Source organism: Podarcis raffonei, chromosome 2 (assembly GCF_027172205.1).
Source record: "Podarcis raffonei isolate rPodRaf1 chromosome 2, rPodRaf1.pri, whole genome shotgun sequence".
Taxonomy (NCBI): domain Eukaryota; kingdom Metazoa; phylum Chordata; class Lepidosauria; order Squamata; family Lacertidae; genus Podarcis; species Podarcis raffonei.
Window position 1 is genome coordinate 74,067,972 of NC_070603.1, and position 21,888 is coordinate 74,089,859.

At 45.0% G+C, this 21,888-nt stretch overlaps 2 protein-coding genes across 6 annotated transcripts in view; one reads left to right on the top strand and one right to left on the bottom strand.

The window, feature by feature from the left end:
- Window positions 1–300: 300 nt before the first annotated feature.
- Window positions 301–3,444, top strand: RBM15B (RNA binding motif protein 15B). The gene has a single exon (XM_053377466.1). The coding sequence runs from the start codon at window positions 399–401 to the stop codon at window positions 3,177–3,179; it is 2,781 nt and encodes a 926-aa protein (XP_053233441.1). The 5' UTR covers window positions 301–398; the 3' UTR covers window positions 3,180–3,444.
- Window positions 3,445–6,960: 3,516 nt separating this feature from the next.
- Window positions 6,961–21,888, bottom strand: part of DCAF1 (DDB1 and CUL4 associated factor 1) — a 54,501-nt gene continuing 39,573 nt past the window's right edge. For 4 of the 5 annotated variants that reach the window (XM_053377469.1, XM_053377467.1, XM_053377472.1 and 1 more), the window contains 2 exons: window positions 13,059–13,311; window positions 10,834–11,015 (listed from right to left, as the gene is read on the bottom strand). In XM_053377469.1, coding sequence (XP_053233444.1) covers window positions 10,912–11,015; window positions 13,059–13,311 — 357 coding nt within the window. In that variant the 3' untranslated portion in view covers window positions 10,834–10,911. Of the gene's footprint in view, window positions 7,935–10,833; window positions 11,016–13,058; window positions 13,312–21,888 lie in introns of those variants that run through there. The other variant, XM_053377470.1, reaches the window with a different exon arrangement.

The following is a 21,888-nucleotide window of genomic DNA, read 5'->3' on the forward strand; positions in this document are numbered from 1 at the left end:
CTTCTTAAAGAAAAGGGAGAGGAGCAGAGGAAGGGGGAAAGCGCTGTCCTTCCTGCTCTCACTTGCTATGCACTTTCTACTCCTCCCTCAGGCTGAGGGGCAGGTAAGTGCCGTGGAGGCGGGAAAGGCGACCGGGAACACGGAGGGGCTTTGCCCCTCGCCTCCCCGTCCTCTGGCGGGAGCGAGCAGGAGGGGCTTTCGGGCGGCGGCCGCGGCGTCCAGCCGGAGCCATTACGGACGCGGCCCGTCGCTCGGCTGGCTCGGGGCGGGGTCGCGGGCTGATGACGTCGTCGGCGCGCACGGCGCGGCAACTGGGCAGAGCCGCCTTCGCTCGTTCCCTTTTGTCCAAGATGGCAGCTGCCGCCAGAGGCGCCTCCTGAATCGCGGGCCCCGGAGCCATGAAGCGGGCGAGCGAGCGGGATTCCAGCCCGGCGGGGTCCGGGGGGACGCGGGGCGCCTCCTCGGCCAAGAGGCCCCGCGAGCGGGAGCGCGAGAGCAGCGGCGCCAGCGGCGGGAGCAGCAGCCGGCGGGGCCCGCACCGGAGCTCGGGCGCCTCCTCGTCGTCGTCGTCCGCCTCCGCCTCCGCCTCGTCGCGCAGCGGCCGGGACAAGTCGGCGGCGGGAAGCTCCAGCTCGCGCAGCCACCGCGGGGAAGAGCGGCCCGGAGGCGGAGGCGACTCCAACCACCGCGGCGCCGCCTCGTCCAGCGCCAGGAGCAGCAGCAGCAGCAGCCAAGCCGCCTCCGCCGCGGCGCCGCCGCCCCCGTCCTCCTCGTCGTCCTCGTCGTCTTCTTCGCGGGCGCTGGGGGCCGCCAAGGCCAAAGTGCCTCTGGCCGCCGTGGTCGCCCCATCTTTGCTGCTGGGCGGGCCTTCGGCGGTGGCCGCGCCGTCACTGCTTTTGGCGCCGGGGCTCGGACTGACGGCCGGGGTGGGGCTGGCCGGGGATCCCCCCGGCTCCAGCGAGTACAAGACCCTGCTGGTGAGCGGCCTGGGCCCGGCCCTCCCGGACCAGCTTCTGGAGGACGGGCTGTTCCGCCAGTTCCAGAGGTTCGCTAGCGGCGGCGCCAGTGACATTAGCGTCAAGCTCTCCCATACCCCCGAGCTCGGCCGCGTTGCCTATGTCAACTTCAGGCACCCGGCGGACGCCCGAGATGCTCGAAGGCATGCCAGAGCCCGGCAGCTTCTCCTCTACGATCGCCCCCTCAAGGTAGAGCCTGTGTACCTGCGAGGGGGCAGACGAAGCCGCACGCCCCCACCTACCCCGTCCCCTGAACCCATGGCTTTCCTGCCCCCAATCCATGGTGTCTATCCTTATAAACAGAGATCTCTTTCTCCTGTTGCCACCCCTTTGCTGAGAGAGCCCAGACCACGACATGCTGCCGCTGCAGCCTTTGCCTTGGAAGCTGTTGCCTTGGGTCTCTCTCGGGAGCGGGAGAGGGTGCTGGATTACTATGGACTGTACGACGAGCGCGGCCGTCCCTATGGCTATCCCATAGTGGCTGAAGAGGATCTTATGCCGGAGGATGATCAAAGAGCGACTCGTAATCTCTTTATTGGCAATCTGGACCACAGCGTCTCTGAGGTAGAACTGAGGCGTGCCTTTGAAAAATATGGCATCATTGAGGAAGTGGTGATCAAGCGCCCTGCAAGGGGCCAAGGTGGAGCCTATGCCTTTCTAAAGTTCCAGAACCTGGACATGGCACATCGAGCCAAGGTTGCCATGTCTGGCCGGGTTGTTGGCAGGAACCCTATCAAAATTGGCTATGGGAAAGCCAACCCCACAACCCGACTTTGGGTGGGTGGTCTTGGTCCAAGTACTTCGCTAGCTGCCCTTGCTAGGGAATTTGATCGCTTTGGAAGCATTAGGACTATTGACTATGTGAAAGGGGACAGTTTTGCCTACATTCAATATGAAAGTTTAGACGCTGCCCAGGCTGCCTGTGCACAAATGAGGGGCTTCCCTTTGGGTGGGCCAGACAGGAGACTTCGAGTGGATTTTGCCAAAGCTGAGGAGGCACGCTACCCTCAGCAGTATCAGCCTGCACCACTGCCTGTACCCTACGAATTGCTACCTGAAGGCTACAGCAGGCACAGGAGTCTAGAGCAAGACTTAAGGGTGAGAGACAGGACTCCTCCTCATCTCCTCTACTCAGACCGGGAAAGGGGCTTTTTAGAGGCTGATTGGACCAGCCCTGTCAAAAATGCAGAGCGCAGAAATAATTTGGAGACCTACAGTCAGTCAGCACGCAGCCGAAGTGGAGAACGTTGGGGCAGTGATAGTGACCGAAGCGTGCTCAAACCATGGGAGGAAAGGCGTAAACGCCGTAGCCTTTCCAGTGACCGAGGGAGAACTGCCCATTCGCCCTATGAGGACAGAGGCAGGACAAAACCTGGTGGGCCAGCTTTAGATCGCAGCCCAGAGAGGGCTCGGAAGGAGAACCACACCACAGAGTCTGCCACGGAGAAAGAGCAGAATAACTCCCTGCAGAACAACAGGCATGCTTCAGAGGAGAAGCCGCACCGTGAAACATCTGATCCTCAGCCTAAGAAAAGGGACAGCGAACGCAATCATCGAACTGCTGAGGCTGAATCAAAGACTCATGAAGAGTCCAAATCTGAAACAAAGAAATTAAAAAGCTTATCAGATTATGCCCACACGCTGCAGCTTGCCTGGAATGGGCTACTTGTCCTGAAAAACAGCTGTTTCCCTACATCTATGCACATCCTTGAAGGCGACTTGGGGGTTATCAATGGGCTTCTGAAAGACCACTTGTCTGGTGGAAAGCTCACGCAGCTCAAGATTGCCCAGAGACTTCGGCTTGACCAGCCCAAGCTGGATGAAGTAACTCGACGTATCAAGCAAGGAAGCCCTAATGGCTATGCTGTGCTGCTGGCTACCCAGACTGCTCAAGGAGCAAGCACTGAAGGGGCCGTCCCTGTGGTAGAGCCTGGCTTGCAAAGACGGCTTCTCAGGAATCTGGTCTCTTACTTGAAACAAAAACAGGCTGCTGGGGTGATCAGCCTTCCTGTGGGAGGGGCGAAGGGTAAAGACAGCACAGGCATGCTTTACGCTTTCCCTCCTTGTGAATTCTCTCAGCAGTACCTCCAGTCCGCACTAAGAACATTGGGAAAGTTAGAAGAAGAGCATATGGTGATAGTGATAGTCAAAGACACTGCCTAGTATTTACTCTCTGTCTCCTCTCTTTCCTCCCTCTTTGCTGATTCCATATTTCTTTGTATCTCACACAGCCTGGTTGCTTTTAAGGCCAATTTTTTTGAGCGAGGCTCCAAAAGTCCTCCAAAAAATTCTACAATTTAATTAGTTTCTAATTTTAATACCATTTTAATCCCATTTTGTTTTAATATGTGACACTGTCTGCTGTGTTCTTATTTTTTAAATGTATGGAAAGTTGTCAGTAAAGCCTTGTTCACTGATGGATTTTTAACTTTGTGCAGTGTCCTGGTTTCTGTAGTCTGCCAATGGCTGGTTCCAATAGATAAAGCAAATAACGTATTTCAGACAGTTCTTCCTTTTACTGCTGTTCAACACTATTATACCAGTTTTGTGCTATTTTGATTTCTTTGATAGTTGAAGTCTGCTTGCTTCTTCTCTCTGTGTTTAGGTAGTTAATGCCAGAATTTTTTTTAAAAGGTGGAAAAGGTAATGGTATCCATTATTGGACCAACCTTTTCTTGGTGGATGAGAGCTTTTGAGACGATTGTAGCCAAAGAACAGCTCTGTGAAGCTTAAATTTTTTAGCAGTCCTCAACTCTTGGTGCAATAAAACATAGGCTGCACCATGGGTGCACCCAACTCCTCTGTTAACTGTGTTTCCTGTTGGATTGATTATATTGTAGATTCAAAGCTACTCTTAGATTTTCTGTTCAGTACTAACTATTGGCTACTCAGGAAGACAAATAACCAGGCAGTTGAGTAGGATCTGATAACAAAATCTAAATGATTATGTTCATCAGCTCCAGTGGCAAAAATAAACGATAAAAACTTGACCAAGTTGCCTGCTTATAGCGTGTGTCCTATATTGCAGTTATATACAGTTCTGCTTGTTATATACAGTAGGTTAGGCAGGTGGATGCACTGCTTTTTAGGACAAGGTGGGCAAATTCTGTCCGACCTATTATTTGAGCACTCATCTTCTGGCATTGCTCTGGGATTAATTAGCACAGAGAATGAGGAGATCCTCCTTCTATGAGGTCCACCTCCCTAGATAGCATTTCTTTTGGACATAACCATTTTGGTACAGAAAATGGCACTCAGGGATGGAGAACCCGTGGCCCTCCAGATGTTGTTGAACTGCAGCTCCCCTCATTCTTAACCGCTGACCGTGGTGGCTGGGGCTGATGGGCGTTGGAGAGCCACCAGTTCCCCAGCCCTGACATACCTGGTGATGTGTAGCAAATACACACACACTTTCTCACATGAGCAGATCATTGCAATTAGCAGTGTGTCCACACACATGCAGCAGGCCAGAGTTGTCACAGGGGATGTACATAGGAAAGCTGCTTTATGTGAAGTGATCTCGGGTAAAAAGGAGAAAGCATGAACTGTAAGAGATAGTCTAAGGAGGTGTGCGTGTATGCTGCGGTAAGAGTTTACGCCACATTCTGCACCAGGGTATGCCCACTTGTGTCTAAAATATGCAATTAATAAATAGATGTATGCACACTCACTTAGCTTGCATAATTCTCTTTCCGAGAGCTTGCTTTTCAAGGAATGTGGAATGTTTTGAAATAATGGACAGGGAGGATGATAGAAAGGTTTGAAGACAAGTAAGCTTGACAAGGTTACAGTGTAGCATCCCATATAGTGTAGTATCCCATTCTGGATTGACATGAAGTGTACGGGGTGCTGATCCTCTTAACTGCTATGACCCTACACAGCCCCATCCATGGTTGCAGCACTGTTCAGACCAAGGTCATAAATACTGAGACTTCGCCATTCTCTGCTTCTCTATCCTCCAACTATTACCAGTTCTCTTGTGCAGTGAAATTATGGAAGCAGAGACTACACTAATGATTAGCAAATTATTATTTCTAAGCCAGCCATGTGGTGGCTAAAACATTTTTTAGGATGTGTATTAAAGCATCCAAGAGAGGTAAGTTGTCAACGAATACAATTTTTAAATTTTGCCTCTGAAAGGTTACCTGCAAGAAATAGCAGCTTGTGATTTAGAGGTTGGTCTTGTGAACTTCCAACCCATTTCATTTGTTAGTGTTAGTTCTTTATTCTTTTTAACCACATTGTGAGTTGTTAAAATACAATTTTCCAGTAGTCTCACTAACCAAGTAACCAACATGATTAGAGCAAACTTGCTCTTGCACAGCAACCGATGCTAGTAAATGTTGTTTAATGGTAGCCTTCTGTCCACTCTACTGTAAAAAGGGAACACCCGGGTATACTGAGCAGAATAAGTCCCATTTATGTATGCAATTTTTGTCTACTATTGGTTAAAAATCACAAGGGGTCCAGAAAACAGTTCTGAACAGCTCTAAGATAGATGTATGTGAACCTCTGGCTCTCAAGATGTTGCTAGACCACAACTCACCAGCCTCAGCCAACCTGGCTAATGGCCAGTCATCCTTCAGCAACTTTCAGAAGGCCAAAGGTTCTCCATATCCGCTCCAAAATGTTTAAATAGATGGATTTTGTTTGTGTGCTTCTAAATCTCTCTTCAAAAAGTAGTCAACGTGTGATACAGTAAAATTAAGATTATATATAGAGAGAGTGAGAGAGGCAAAAACATTTTCTAGATTCTGAAGAATATTCACTTCGCAAATATCGTAATATATTTTTGTTTCTAAACTTCTAAAATAAATGAAAAACACATTTTAACCAGGTGGTAGGAAGAAACAGAAAAAGATGGGACCAATGTTCTGATACAAGCAAATGGAAGTCTAAATGCAGACTCGCTAGTCCCATGAAACACAAGCATAGCCAAAAGAGAGTAGTGGTGAGGGTATGATTCCGTTGCAGTTTTATCAAGCACTGACCTTAAGACCATTGCTAACATTATTACTTCATCCTTTACCACCACCTATGTGGTCTAATTTTTATTTCTAAGGCCCGCAATGCAGTAAGTCAATCTGCTCAGTTATAAATGGAGTGGAACCACAGGAAGAAAGGATAGAAGGTAGTTAAATCCATTTCCATGACTGGGTTGCAAGCAGGGCTTTCTAATAAATGCAACCATCCCAGTGACTATTGTACTCCAATTGCTGGGAGAGGGTGAATGGCAAACCCAAGGCCGGTCCAGCAGATGTTTTGCATCCTGCAGTGCTCCCCATTACAAATAGGTTCATGACAGGCAATACCAGAAGTTAGTAACCTCTAAATTCCCTTGTAGCATCCAACCTCTGGGCTTAAAGGTGCACTTCACCAAAATAAAGTTGCATATATATCTGCTGCTAGTATTGCAGCTATTTGTTTAAACTGGGTGTGGGGAACCTTTGGGCTTCCAGCAGCTGCTGCTGCGGAGATATAACTCCCATCACCCCTGCACATTGGGCCAAGCTTGCTGGGACTGATGGGATTTGTAGTTCAGTAACATCTGGACGGCCAAAGGTTCCCCTCACCTGAGTTAGAGAGGAGAAGCAACTCAACTTCATATGAAAATAGGTATTCTCTTTCCCTTCCCAGGGATGCAATCCATCATTGCATGATAATATAGGAATCAGAACCCAGAACAACTGTGGGATACCTCTCACATGATTTCACTGAACATGATCCTCCTGAGATAAGCGTATGGACCGCTGTTCTTAAAAATCTTGTGTGAATAGTACTGATAGCATCACACTCTTGAATGTCCAGATACATTCATGCACGTGAAGTCACAGTTCTTATATGAATAACCCTGCCTTGGTCATGCATTCTGGTGCAAAGTAGCACTGAAGGCAGCTTGAGGAGCCAGCAAAGGCAATGAATGTATACTACAGCAGCTCAGAGCTACAAACAGACAGGACTTGGATTTTATTTATTTTTTTAATAAATACAATTTACATGAAAGAAAAAAAGGCCTTCGATTTGTAGTTTTCACACAAGGGCAGAAGGGAAAGGGGGGAAAAAATAAAATTTTAAAATTCCAAACACAAAAATACGTAGGAAGGGGGTGAGGCGAGGAGCTTGTAAACTAGAGTCCTTCATCTCCAGCAATGGCAGATTCTGAGCAAGACAGAACGGGATCTCTAGTCTTCTGCCATGGCTACTATAGCAGGAACTCGCAGGGCTTTTGTCAGGAGTCATCAGACAAAAAAAAAAAAACCCCGAACATTTCACAGCAGGTAGCAACACATCCATTAAAAAATTATGTTCAAAATAAAAATCACCTACAGCTTTTACAATCCATGATTCAATCCCACCCTGCCTGCCACGCTTTTCAGTAAAAATGCCCTTTTTAAACTTATTTATCCCCCAGAAACTTGTCATAGTGACTAAACATTAGAAGATTACAAATCCATACCCTCTTTATAATACCTGCCTGTTTTGTTTTTTATCCTTTTTTTTGTTGTTTCATATAAAACTATTTCTGTTCTTTAGGAAAGAACTTTATACAAAGAAAATATATTGTGAAATATCTTCGGAACTCCCTGTGGAGAGGAGAGTCATGTCTCAGCCTCAAAACCAAAAATAAAAAGGCAGAGAAAAATAAAGGTCAAGCTCCTGGGTCTCTTGGTAGGAAGGTTCCAGATGTGTCAGGAGCCTGCATCTGTCCACTGCAAGGTCAGAAGGGCTAGAGTTCTTTAGATGGGTCTCCCAAGAATTAGGATATGAGCGGCTGCTCAGTATCACCTCCTGGATTTGGCCTCCTGGCTTCCGAGAACGGAGCTTTCCTGCTGCCAACATCCTGTGGGGTGGCCACTCCTCACTCATTCAGAGATAAGATTATGTCATCTTCCAAATCCAAATTATCTGAGCTGTCAGCTGGAAAGGGGACAAATGGGTTATTTGAGCAATGCAAAGTCTGATATGTCAAAAAGACACCAAAGCAGGGTAACTTGTTCCAAGTCAAATACGAAAGACCATGCACAGGCACCCTTTTGAGTGGTATGCCATCTAGAAACCATAAACAATGTGCAAAACAGGACTGTTTCACCACAAGCCAAGGCACAGCTCCTCATTATAAAGAGAATACTTACCACCAGAGTGAGATGCCTTCAGGAATTACTGAAAACACTCTAGAGAATCAGTATGTAGCTCCAAAATCCTCTGTAGTGGGAGTAAAAGATGCAACGGGCACTAAAACAAGGTGAGTTTCCAGAGACACAGAAAGGGTACAATATATTGTTCCTAAGTTGAAGCGTATACTAAGTATTTGGGGAGAAAGGCAAGGACAGGATTTAACTGACCAACGCAACCAGAGGAGAATGACTACCAAGGAGAGTCAATTTAGACAAGCAGTTGCCACCTTACAATCAGCTGTCCTTCACATCCACAAACACAGCTGAAGTAACTGCTTATTTCTATTATATCTTAAAAAGAAACTTTTTGGACTGTTTTTAAATACAATGGAAGTTTTAAAGACTTTCCAAACAAGGGAGAGTTCCAGGTAGGTAGCCGTGTTGGTCTGCTGTAGTCGAAACAAAATAAAAAAATTCCTTCCAGTAGCACCTTAGAGACCAACTAATTTTGTTATTGGTATGAGCTTTTGTGTGCATGCACACTTCTTCAGATACACTGAAACAGAAGTCACCAGACCCTTATATATAGTGAGAGGGTGGGGAGGGTCAACAGGTTTACCACACCTATCAGCCAATCACCCATTCCCACCACCCTTCTGAGTAATACCCCTCCCCACCCTCTCAACTTAGTTGGTCTCTAAGGTGCTACTGGAAGGAATTTTTTTATTTTGTTTCAAACAAGGGAGACGAATGAATGAGCTTGGGGGCTTTATGTTTTGTACAACCCTGCTCCTGTGCACCCCTTTTTTTGCACAAACAGAAGGTGGGCAGAATCAGCACAAGTGGCCCAGCTCAAAACAGAAGAGAGTACCTCTTTTCTTGAGCGACTTTCCTCACCCAGCATATAGTAAGTATAAGGTAAACCAGCCACAAGGGAAGCGGCTGTTGGGATACAGTAAAGTCTACCAGAGGGCAACTGGGTGACGTGAATTATGTGCATTATTTGTGTTAATACTGTCTCCAAAATAGTACTTGCTTCTTGGTAAGTTGATTGGTACCACACCACAGCTCAAGGGACAGGGAAAAACACTCAGTGATCATTCAGGTGGCCCGTTTCCCTAACTCTTGTAGAAAATCTGTCTAGGATATGGAAGAGTTGTCTTCATCAGCAGGATCCACTGAAACAACTCTGAAGAAACGCAAGCACATTCACAAGCAATTCCTAACCCCTAGTTTTCCTAACGGAGTCCTTGATGAGATTTTCAAGGACACACTTTCTTGAAATCAACAAAAACCACCTCCTGCCAGAATACCAGCAGAAAAAAGACCAGGCAGGTCTTTTTCAGGGTATGTGGAGTGGATATTGGCCGACGGTGCTCTTCAGAGGGAACTCTGCAAACGTATATTTGAAAGTAGCAGTTCAGGAATTTGGTACAATAATGAAGTATGCGCCATTGTCTACATGAGATGATGCCCCTGGGATTTGAGCATCGGTGAAAAAAAGAGTGTTTTTGCAAGGCAGATAGAAAGACACTAACTCTGAGAAGGAGGTACCAATAAAGCACACATGGGAACACACAAACACACACACACCAGATTTACACACTTTTTTTTTTTTAAAGGAAAAGCCTCGTTTTAATGTTATGGTTGGAATGGCTGTGGATGGGGTCCATCTGAGCTTCTCTTTCATCTCTATTCCTTTGAATGTGAGCGTATAACTCCTTTGTGGACCATTAATCCCTAGTTCCATCCCATGCAGGTTTATTGGACTCCTTTCCCTCTCTCCACTAGTTTTTCCATGTAACGGTTATAGCTCTAAGTAATCATTTTTAAGTCAAAGTCTAAATATCCTTTACATTCTTACCTAGACGAAAGCCCCACTAAAGTCAACTAGATTTTTTGACGTGCTTTCGAACTGCTAGGTTGGCAGGAGCAGGGACCGAGCAACGGGAGCTCACCCCGTCGCAGGGATTCGAACCGCCGACCTTCTGATCAGGAAGTCCTAGGCTCTGTGGTTTAACCCACAGCACCACCCACGTCCCAATAGATGAATAGGAGCACTTAAATTCCTTTAAACGTTCAGCAACCAAGTGGCATCTGATGAAGTGAGCATTCTAGCATGTGTCATCAGCTTACTACGCAGAATACATACTTATCCTCCCGAAGTGTAAACATGCCAATCTATTCCTGCATGCTATCAGTGCCTGCCCTCTGCTTCCACACACTCCTCCCAAAATGCCCCACCAATGCCACATTCCCCCCCCCCTTCTTGCAAATGCATCCTCCACCACCACCTCCCATGTTTTTCGTGATGCTTCACACTAAAAAGTCCCCAGAAGAGCAATGTCAGCCAAATACTTATTTTGCACGACAGATGCTAGACAGAAGTAACTGGGAGGACCTGTGATATGGAACAAGCAGATCCACAGAGCCACATGTTCTGCATGAGAACAGAGACAACAGGAAGGTGGAGCTGTTCATTTGTGTTTGCATATTGTGAGACTTTGGAAGGAAGCTGCCTAGATGTGAGAAGAGGCAGGGAAACCATGCAATGAAATTATTAAAAAATAAATACTCTCAGTAATGCTCCCTTCTGGCATCACTAGCTTCTGCTGGAATGCACAGGCTATTTTTTCAGCTGCAATCCAGAACTCTCTAATGGGCTTATTTCCCCCAGTAATGCACAACAATTGCACAGCATCTTTTTAGATACAATCCATCTTTTTAATTAGAGCTCTGCAACATGTCCTGGTGGGATGTGGACAAAATACCTACCACCATTAAGAACATAGAGGACTGACAAATATACAAGAAAATCGCTGGAGACCTGACAGGGTGCTTGCCCCCAGGTTCATGTGCCTGATTGCAGAGAAGCAGGGCGGCACTACAACAAAACAAGAGAAGAGCACACATGAGTCTGCTAGCAAAAGCATTTTAGCTCAGGATGAACGGAAACGGGACCAGACTGGGACAGAGGGTTGTCTTCTCAAACAGTCCCAGCAACACGTCACTTTCCAGGCATCCAATGTCCTGCCTCTGCTGAAATTAACAGCAAAGGTTCCAGCGATTGCACTGAAGGGAAGCCTCTCCCCACCCCACACCCATAGCTTGCCCCCACCAAGACTACCTTAAATTTCCAAGATTACACACACAAGCACACCAGTTGTGAAAATTAAGAATTTTGCTCCAATATAAATGATCAACTTTCTTGCTGTGACGTTATGCACAAAGTGCCTCTGAGAATGAGCAGACTGAATTTCCCTCAGAACTGAGGAACTGCTGCCTGCAATGAGAAACATGCAATCAAAGGGCAGGAAGGAGGATTCCAGGGCACGTGACACAGCTTCCAGGAAGCCTGATCACCTTCTCTCACTGTCTATGTCTATCAATCTCTTCCCTTTTCCCCCTCCCACCCTCTTTTTAAAGCACTGTTGCATCTTCTTTCTATACAAAAGAAACACACTATCCCTGCAGTGTAGAAGTCCACCACTCCACCACCACCCATGTCCTCAGCACACACATGAAAAGGCATTTAACTCCCTTCCTTCAGATGCCCATGCCCACCGTGTACTTAATTTTTGTCTCACTTTACCAGCGTTAAATCCCAGAATACAGGATGTAATAATAAATAAACCACCTCTGAGCATGTGCTGAATGCCTACCCATTTCACTGAGCAACAGTTATCTGTCCCCTTAACAGACAGACACAAGCAACCGTGAGGATTTGGGGAGGGGGGCTGCTTTCAGGTCATTAGCATGGCTCCCCTGTAAGATTAATCCCTCTTGCCACCGTTCCATACAGATGGAACAAAGTTTGTTCTCCAAGCACAAACTATCCAATCCAATACTTTCTTCTCACACACCTGCTCCTGACACTTTCCAAATAACCCTATTTCCCTCAACTTTCAAGCTCCATCCCTTGCACCTCTCAATCCCCATCCCTTTTTGATCTTCAAGAAAATATTTTTAGAGAGAAAGAGCTGCAGTGGGTCAGCTGGGCTGGAGACATCATTTGAAACAGGAGATCCAAAAAGATTGGGGGGGGGAGATAGAAGGGGGCAGTATGGGGCGGATGCAGCAACTTCAAACACAGGACGGTCAGGCAGCAACACAACTTGCTGGCTCATGCTGCTTTCAAGCCTCTGGGAACTTCTGTGTAGCTGCATGCTTAATTTTACAAAGCCAGTGACAGGCAGGCTAAAGGAAGGTAGCGTTGGCTATATTTGACTTGCTTCTGCCGTGCTGCGTGGAGTATTGATTGGGGGATTACTGCAGCTTGAGCCTGTGGCATGTTTACATGGAAATAAGTCCCACTAACTGACAACTACACTCTATTGGAAAAACTATGCCCCAGGCTCTCCCACAGCTCCATTGCTAGAGCATCTCAGCAATTCTCATTCACCAACGATTTACAGTTGATGCTCTCAGGAAAGGAATGGGAAACTTCACAATTACATGGCAAACCTGGTTACTGCGGGATCACCAACAAATACGTAAAGTGTGAGCCACATCCACACCACACATCTTCAAACAGCCACTTGCAGGTGCCTGGGAACCTGGACTGGGTTCCAGTTTAGTAGCATAGGTAAAAAAAATTAAGGTGCATGAACGCTACAAACATCATGCCGTCAAGTAACAACCTGTATGCACAGCTATCAGGCTTGTCACATGAGCGAAGTTGTTGTCCTATGAGAGTTAGCTAAAATTAATTCAGGAATCTGGGACCAAGGAATTTGACCTGCACACTAGGCAGTGCAGTGCTTACACTACCTTTAACCTGTAGCACCTTAGAGACCAACTAAGTTTGTTCTGTGTATAAGCTTTCGTGTGCATGCACACTTCCTCAGATTGGTATCTTTGGTCTGCCCTGGACCTTTTAACCCTTTGGAATCCCCCAAAGAGTTAATTTCTCCCTATGTATACTTACTATCCCCGAGGATCAGCTCAACTTCCTCATCAGCGTCAGAGTCTTCATCCTCTCCTTCATCTCCCTCTTCAAGCAGGTTGGCCAGCTCCTCATCGTCAGAAGGCGAGAAGTCGTTTTCTCCATCCTCTCCCGCATTCTCGTTGTTTTCCTCTTCCTCCAGATCAGCCTCTAGAAGCTGGTCAGTGTCCAGCTCGTCAAGGTCATCTGTGTCATCCTCATCCTCGTCGTCATCTTCTTCCTGTTCCTCCTCCTCCTGAAGAGATATCAAGAAAACCCATTAGAATAAACAAAAACTGAACGGGCTGAAAGCAACGTTAACAGAGATACATGTGCTGCCATTGGCTCCTCCTGAACAACAGCCCTCTTCAGGTTTTTTTAAAAAATGTATTTTTATTGTTACGTGAGCAAAAGGTTATTAGCTAGCACCACATGACCTTTGTATGTGCTTCTCAATTCAACAGAAGCCTGACTGCCTTGAACTAGTCTGTACAGTATTTTAAAAGCTGTTATTTGCAACACAGCAAAAGACAACACAGAACAGGTTATTTGGCAAAGAACATAAGGAGCTTAATCTGGTTTTGCCCTACATAACATAAATCACATTCAAGGTGAAACAATGAGGAGAGAGAGGTTTTGTGAATGAGAGGGTGATCCTGAGTGTGGGTTTTGTCGTCGTCGATCTCTGTTATGTCCTAATGAGGAAAATAACCGTACTAGAGACAGGCACTGACAAATTTCTTATGCTTTCCACACATGGCTAGTTCCCACTGATGAGAAGAAAAGACAATCCGCATACACACAAACTGAATGCCACCCGTTTGCCAAGATTAATTGCTAACGGAGATAAGGGTTCCTAGAACTAAGTTCCCAATGCCACTTCTTCTCGACAAGATCATCAGGACTTGTTAGAATATAGTAGGCCCGTAACGTACATTCTGGGTGGTCCACGTGCAAAGGCAACATTGTGCAAAGTCAGAATGACACCCAGAACCACCCCTGCCATTTGAAATCTCTCAAGATCAGGGCCATCCAAGATCTCATGAGACGGCCCCACAAAATTTCACTGGAGCACCCCAGAGGCCTTGTGCGACCATCCCACAACCCTGGAAGCAAAGCTTGAAAAACTGTTTCTGAAAGGTTGTTTCAGATGGCCTTGTGAGATCTAACGAGAGCCTCCAGAGCCCAGGAAGCAAGGGTCTCCTGCTTGCTTGCTTGCTTTGTTTGCAATCCACCTGAAGCTGCAATCACCTAAGAAAAATAAGCGTTAGTTGCTGGCTATTGTAATTAAAAGATTCACACCTGAAGTTTCATTTCACCCTGTTCAGCATGCACCTTCTTCAAGACTGCATACAGACACACGGACAAAGCTGAAGTGACAGGTATTATGCACTCCAAAACTCATGCTCTAAGCACAATCCAGTAACGTACAATCAATGACTGCAAATAGTGATTATTAGTTCTTTAAGTTTTATTTTTGGCATATATTCAAATCTCACAAGCCTTCAACAAATGCACACTAGAATCATAGAACTGTAGAGTTGGAAGGGACCCCAGGGGTCATCTAGTCCAACCCCCGGCAATGCAGGAATCTCAGCTAAAGCATCCATGACAGATGGCCATCCAACCTCTGCTTAGAAACCTCCAAGGAAGGAGAGTCCACAAACTCCTGAGGGAGACCGTTCCAATGTTGAACAGCTCTGACAATCAGAAAGTTCTTCCTGATGTTACAAGGAAGGAGATTCCGATTAAACAAGCTTACAAGTTTCTCAGTGAAACACACCCTTGTTTGGTCAAGAATATGCCAGGCACCCTCTGTGGAAGAACATCTGGCCAAGTCTTTTTCAGCAGCTTGCAGAGAAACAGGGTTGAGTCAAGGACCTCCCATTCAGTAATATTGCATCCTGAATCCTCAAGAACAAGAATCAGGAATGTATTTGTAAAGAAAAGCATACCTCAGGTGATGAAAAGAAAGCAGATCTCCCCATACTATTATATTCCTATACTTTGTTTCCATATAACTGACCATCTCACAAGGCAAAAAGCAGGATGTCCTAATCACAAAATTATTAACCAATGGGAACACCTCAGACTAGAAATGCACCCCAACAATACTGGTTGGTAGAAGAAAATGTTTTAGAATCCATGTCTTGGAATAGGAGAGGGATGCCTCTTTAGAGAGAAACTTATCTTCCTAGGCCTACAGGTAAACCACAAGTTGTACCGTACAAATAAAAATCTGGCTTTTGATCAATAGGCAAAAAATAACACTTAGTAGTTGTATAGTACTACATCTCCCAAGCACTCCCAAACACTTCCTGCACAACACATCTGAATAAGAAGTCTTCATAGTTCCTTTACGTTTCTTCTACACCCTATAGCAGCATAGAGTTGGATCCAGACATAGAGTAAACCCACTGAAATCAATGAAACTTGTTTGTAAAATATACCTTTTTAAGTCTCACTGGTTTTAACAAGTCTACTATGTATGACTAACTCTGCATTCAACCCATAGTATGTACATAAAGTCACCTTGCGAGAGTTTCTCTAGTCAAACAGCTCCTGAAAAATACCAAGTTTCAGGAAAATCAATTCCCTTTCTACCATGACCTCTTCCTTTATCCTAATTTATGTTTCCCTCCATTAACTGGGGCTTAAAATTATTCTGTAATACTGAGTCTATATTCCTTCTATAGCTTAACTGTTCTCTGCTACAGAAAAGCTAAACTATTTTTATGAGAATGTGACTCTTATTTTATAAAGCATCATTTTCCACCCTTTTGGTCTCTTGAGAACTCTAGTGAAGACACAAAATTCTTAACAGCAGATGGAACATACAACAACGGAACAGAGGTTCCTCAACACATTTGACCACAATTTCACCTGGCTTCATTTGTGGTCTACATTAGGTAAGCCCACACAAACAATAATTCTCTCACATGCAGTCTTGTGCAAATGGAGACCTAGCCTGTTAGTGCCGAGTGTGCCTGGGCCCATCGATATTGAATTTACTTCTTCTGACTTCTTTTGCTGTAAGAGACTAATACAGCTACTCTTCTGGAATTGCATTTTCAGCTGCTGGTGCTTCTAACAAATAATGCCATGCCCAACATTTCTGGAGCCCTGGAGCCAACACAATGTTCACCAAAGCACAAAAGCCCTGAGATAAGAATATTTTGGTTCCTATTTGACAAAGGATATATTGTGTATTATTATGGGTACAGTAGCCTGAATAAAATATGGTATAGGGCTTATATTTAATTTTATTCCTACCCATTTAGGATAATTTTTGTCACTTCCGAATTTAAGTTCTTTAATTAAGGGATGCAATAAGATCCCCCTTTCAATAAGTATCATATATTGGGTGAGAAGAGATAACATATGCTGGCCAGTGCATGATAAAGTGAGAGAGGGAGCACGTAAGCCCAAAGTTCATGAACATAACTGTAAACCATGATTTACTGCTACATCCAAACCATCTGTAGCCAGTAAAACCAATTATTCTGTTTTTACAGACATACACAACTATACATACGCATCTGTGTGTACCAGCCTATATATGGTACAGTGGTACCTCGCAAGACGAAATTAATTCGTTCTGCGAGTTTTTTCGTCTTGCGAATTTTTCGTCTTGCGAAGCACGGATTCCCTGGGTATTAACGGTTTTAAGAAAAAGGAAACAAACTTGCAAGACGTTTTCGTCTTGCGAAGCAAGCCCATAGGGAAATTCGTCTTGCGAAGCAACTCAAAAAACGAAAAACTCTTTCGTCTTGCGAGTTTTTCGTCTTACGAGGCATTCGTCTTGCGAGGTACCACTGTATATCTATACATAAAATATAAATGGAGTTCCTTCATAGAATGTGTTTTTACTATTATGTCATACGTTCCAATCTGCAATAAATGAATTCAATTTCATATGAAGTTTGTTATCCTTCATTTAATCACAATGTATGTTCAACTTAATGGCTGCCCTAAAAGGTGAGGTGGAAATGTATTAAATAAAACTATGCCCTCTCTGAATAGTCTTACTGCTTTTCCAGTACTAAAGAGGAAACATTATTGTTACTTTCCTTCCTGTGTCTTTCCCTAACCTTATTGTGGAGGCATGAATACCCAGGAAAAAAATGGGGATGGGTGGGGGAGAAAAACAGTTCCTCTCCCCCCAAGCCTTCACAACTCTACCTTATCCCTAATCCTTTCCTCACCCCACACCAAGTTTGAGTTCATTTGCTTCTTTGATCATTACAGAATGTGCTCCAGACAGAAATATTTCAGTGGCTTTTTTTAAAAAAAAACCTTTAGCTTTCAAAATCCAAGTACAGTCATACCTCATGTCCCGTTTGCTTCATGTTACGTTCTTTCAGGTTACGTCCCGCGGCGACCCGGAAGTTCCGGAAAGGGTTACTTCCGGGTTTCGTCGCTCACGCATGCGCAGAAGCGCAAAATGACGTCATGCGCAGAAGCGGCGAGTTGCAACCCGCGCATGCGTAGATGCGCCGCTGCGGGTTGCGCTCTTTTCATGTTTCGAACGGGCCTCCGGAACAGATCCCATTCGCAACCAGAGGTACCACTTTATACATGCAAATTCCTCATGGGTCATTGAAAGCAAGACGCAGAACTGACTAAGCATATTAGTACACATTAAGTAAGATTCTTACCATAGGCTTCTATGCAGACCCAGAAGACATGGATAGATGGGACACACGCAACACAGCAAACAATTTGTCATAGGTGCCAAATTGGGGTGAAGAGATAAAACACAGTTATTGCCATTCTACAGCTTTAGCCAGTTAAAACAGTAACCACTTATCTACCGTAAGTTGCAAAAGTTGTTTCGATATGTAACACACGTTTTGCCTTTATTTTAGGCAGCAAATTCAGGGAGTGACCCTTAGCCCAAAGGCATAGCGTGCCTGTTGTGCCTGGAGAAGGCTCAGTCCCAGGCAGCATCTCCAGTTAGAAGGACCAGGTAGCAGCAGGCAAGGTAATATCCTGATACCCTGGAGAGTGACTGACAACCTGTACAGACAAATAGCTTCATCTGATATAGGACAACATCTGATGCTCCCAGACAAGGCAAACTTAAGGCCAACCTTTTATCCCCCCCTCTAAAAAAACCACACACTCATAACTCATAAATTAATACTAAACCAATTACATTTTTCAAAAGTCCTACACTACTAGCTTCACTTCTGTTAAATGTGTCAGGCATGCCTTTAGACTGAAACTCTGCTACGGGATAAATCTGTTCAGTTTTTAAAAGTAATAGTTAATTGTGTGTACAAAGTGATCCACAGTGAGCTAGTCGTTGGGCATTAAATGCTCAGTTGTGAATTGCTTGGATACTGTACTCGACTTTGGATACTGTATATTTAAATTTCCTGGAATTGTATGTGATTAAGTACACCTGTGGATAGCCATTAAGAGTTCTGCCAACAGTATCAGCTTACTGCACTGTTAAGTGATTGCTGATCAACTGCTAATTTATGTACCTGTGGGGACAGTTTATTTGGTACGTGTTTATTATTTATTATTGGGTGTTTATCCAGCTTTGGGAAGGCAGCATGAGGGCTGTGGGAAGGGGCGTCAAATGTTGCCAGAGGCTGCCCAAAAAGGCTTCAAGAGCTGCACATGGCCCTCAGCCACACAGCGGACCACTCTGCTGTGGATATTCAGGCCTACCCTTTAGAGGTGCAATACTGTTTTCCTTTCGGAAAGGCAAAGTCTTAAGTATTCAAAGTCACCATTCTAGAGAAGAAAACATCCACTTACAAGTAACAAGCAATTAAGGTCCATAATCTAACAGTTCAGATGACAATACCCCTCACAAAAGTCTATTGTGCTACACCAAGCACAATGCCTCAGTTCTCCCAATGAGAACGACATAGGTGAAAGGAAAAGAAGCCTTGAATTAGGGTGCACTGAAAATGATTATGGGCTGGAACAGCTTGTCACAAGTGAGTGCATCTCTTGCTTAAGATGACCACCTGGTCTCTGCACTAAGAGGGATTTTAGACTCACCTGCAGTTATCCATATAAAGTTCCTCAAATAGTTGCATTTATAAATAATTTGGATCTCTCTGCAAGGCTACCTACATTAGCTACCTTTCCATTCTAGCAGATGATAAAAAGGATGGGGCCATTCAGAATCATTTAACCCATAGCATGTTATTATAGGAAAGGTGGTAGGACCTGGGTTTTTCTTGATCACTTTCATCAAAGCCCTGTGAGGCCCTAAGACGTGACCATGTCGTGCTTCAAAGGAAGGATTTATTGGCAGAAGTCAGGTAAGCCACATGCCTAGGCCCATTCCTTTTTGCCAACAAGCCCCCACTCTGCCTCAGCCACTTAACTGTACTGCATTATGCACACTGAGCAAGACTGACAGGCAAGAGTGGCTGGATCTATGTACCACTGAGGTAGAGTGGCCACACCAACTATTGACACTATGGGAGCACCACACAAACTGGGCTACACTACAGAACAAGTTGGATGCTAAGACGCGGCTCAGCTGAGAATGCCCTGAACACGTGGAGAGTACCTTTCAGGTATTACTTAGTAACCAGCTATCCCACACTCCTGAGAACAGGGTGGTCTTCTAACGCAAAGAACTTGCTTCCAATTGGCATTGGATACTTGATGCAACCATTTAAACAGAACGGTGGTCATGGCCAAGACCCATACCTCCCTCCACAGACTGAACATTATCCAGTTTCCAGGTTGCGTGTCAATAGCTGAACTATGGAAAAGGTTGATCTTGGCCACTGACATGATGCTCTTAAAGGCAGATGTGTCCAAGGGATGTGAAAGACCTAAGGTGAAAGAAGCATCAGCACTTGCCTCTCTCTTGAAGCTGGCAATTTACCTGACCTACTCCCCTGACCCCCAATACCTCCAACTGTAGATAGTGAACAAAGCAAGATAGGGAAATCCTGTACCTAAAAGCTAGACAGAGGTTAGCTGGGGGGGGGGGCAGGGGGCTTCAACTAAGGGAGCCATACAGTATTAGGAACCATTCATCCACCCAAGGCCTACTTGATGGAAGAAGACCAAGAATGATTCCAGACAGAACACTTTCAGAAACACTGGTAGTCCCCATTTCTCATCCCTGGCAGTCCAAATGGCAAATGAAGAGCTAGAAGAATTGGCACAGCTCCAAAGAGTTGTACAGGAAGCGGCAGGGAACACACCTCACAACACATAGCCCCTCTATTTTGTGATGTCTTATCTCTTCTTCCTTTCCAGTTTAGCTCTACACTACGTAATCACCCCTAGGCAATGCAGTAGCTAAGCTTTCTACATTGGCAGTGGGAGACAGCAAAACAGCTAGCAAAATAGCAGGAACAGAAACTACTAAGCTCTGATATAACTGTTAGCATTTTGGCTCCAAAAGACAACATCTCTCTTAAAATTAAGAATAACTCTTAATACGTTGCAGAGCAGCAGTGGGGAAGTACCGAAAACATGTGGGGCTGAAATTGTAACTACAACTTGTAAGAACAGGGTTTACTAAAGCCTAGCCGGGGGGGGGGGCGCTTACACACAAACCTGCCAATTTCCTATAAATAATCATAGACTCATAGAATTGTAGAGTTGGAAGGGACCCTAAGGGTCATCTCTTCCAACTCCCTGTATACAACACTGTTTTGCTCAAATCATTCTTTATTTTTATTATTTGGCTTCCCCTCCAGCATGCCCCTAGCAAATGAGAGGGGCTTCTATACAGCTGGACAGGCTTTCTTCCAGGCTTGACAACTCATTGCATCTGGCACCTCATTTTGTCCATTTATTCTGCAGGAAGCAAGCAAGCATAAACAGACGAGGGCGCAAAGATCACTGCTGTAAAGCAAAGAAGTGCCACCAGGTCTAGGCACCTCTGGGGAGCCAGCATTGGCTCTGATCTCATAGCTCCATTGCTTGAACAACCATGGTTTAAAGCAACAACTTGGTACTTGGAAAAATTAATTAAGAGAGACGCAGAGCCGATTTCCCCAAGACTCAAAACAAATTGGAACACCAACATTTGAACTTATAATGTAAAGATATCTGCTGCCTGAGGAAAACGTTCAACTTTCAAATCAGGACTGGGGACGTAGGAGTTTCTGATGGGTGGGTGTAACAATAAGCATTCACTTAAATGGATTGTATGAGGTCAAGAACAGACAAAATATTTAATTCCACCCCTCCTTACAATAAAAGAGCAAATAACTGCCCAATGGGAAAGTTTCCGAGCATCCTAATCTAAATGACATACCTTGAAACCAAGCAAAGTAATTTTATTCTGAGTTAAGCAAAAAGAAAAAGGTTTCAACTTTCCTCTGCCATGACTGCAGCTTTGACTTTGTTTCTATTGTAAACACTGATGGTATTTCTACCCTGGAACAAACAAGCAAAAACAATCCAACCAACAACCATACAGAATCATTTTTATTGATCATTTGGCAGACAGTTTGGCACAAAGAAATGTACCAAACTTAGGAAGTCACATTACTTTCTGCAACCCTAAGCAGCAACAGTATTTTAGCCATTTTAAGAGTTAACTACAATAGAGTATATCTGTGAAACAATGGTCCTAATACACAAGGAAAAAGCAGAATCTCTTAAGCAGCTCTGGACTCATTTCCACAGTATGCATTGGCCCACTTCAAGGGAAGTCTACCTATTTGATTGTTGGAAATGTAGCTGCTGCCTGAGTGCCAGGATAATCCATAAATCACCACGAGAAGACATATTAATAATGGTCTCTTTTCTCATTCACCTCCTGAACAGAGCTATCCATTTGGTTGCTTAGTTTTGGCATACTGCGACTGATTCATTCAATCACTTATTAGCA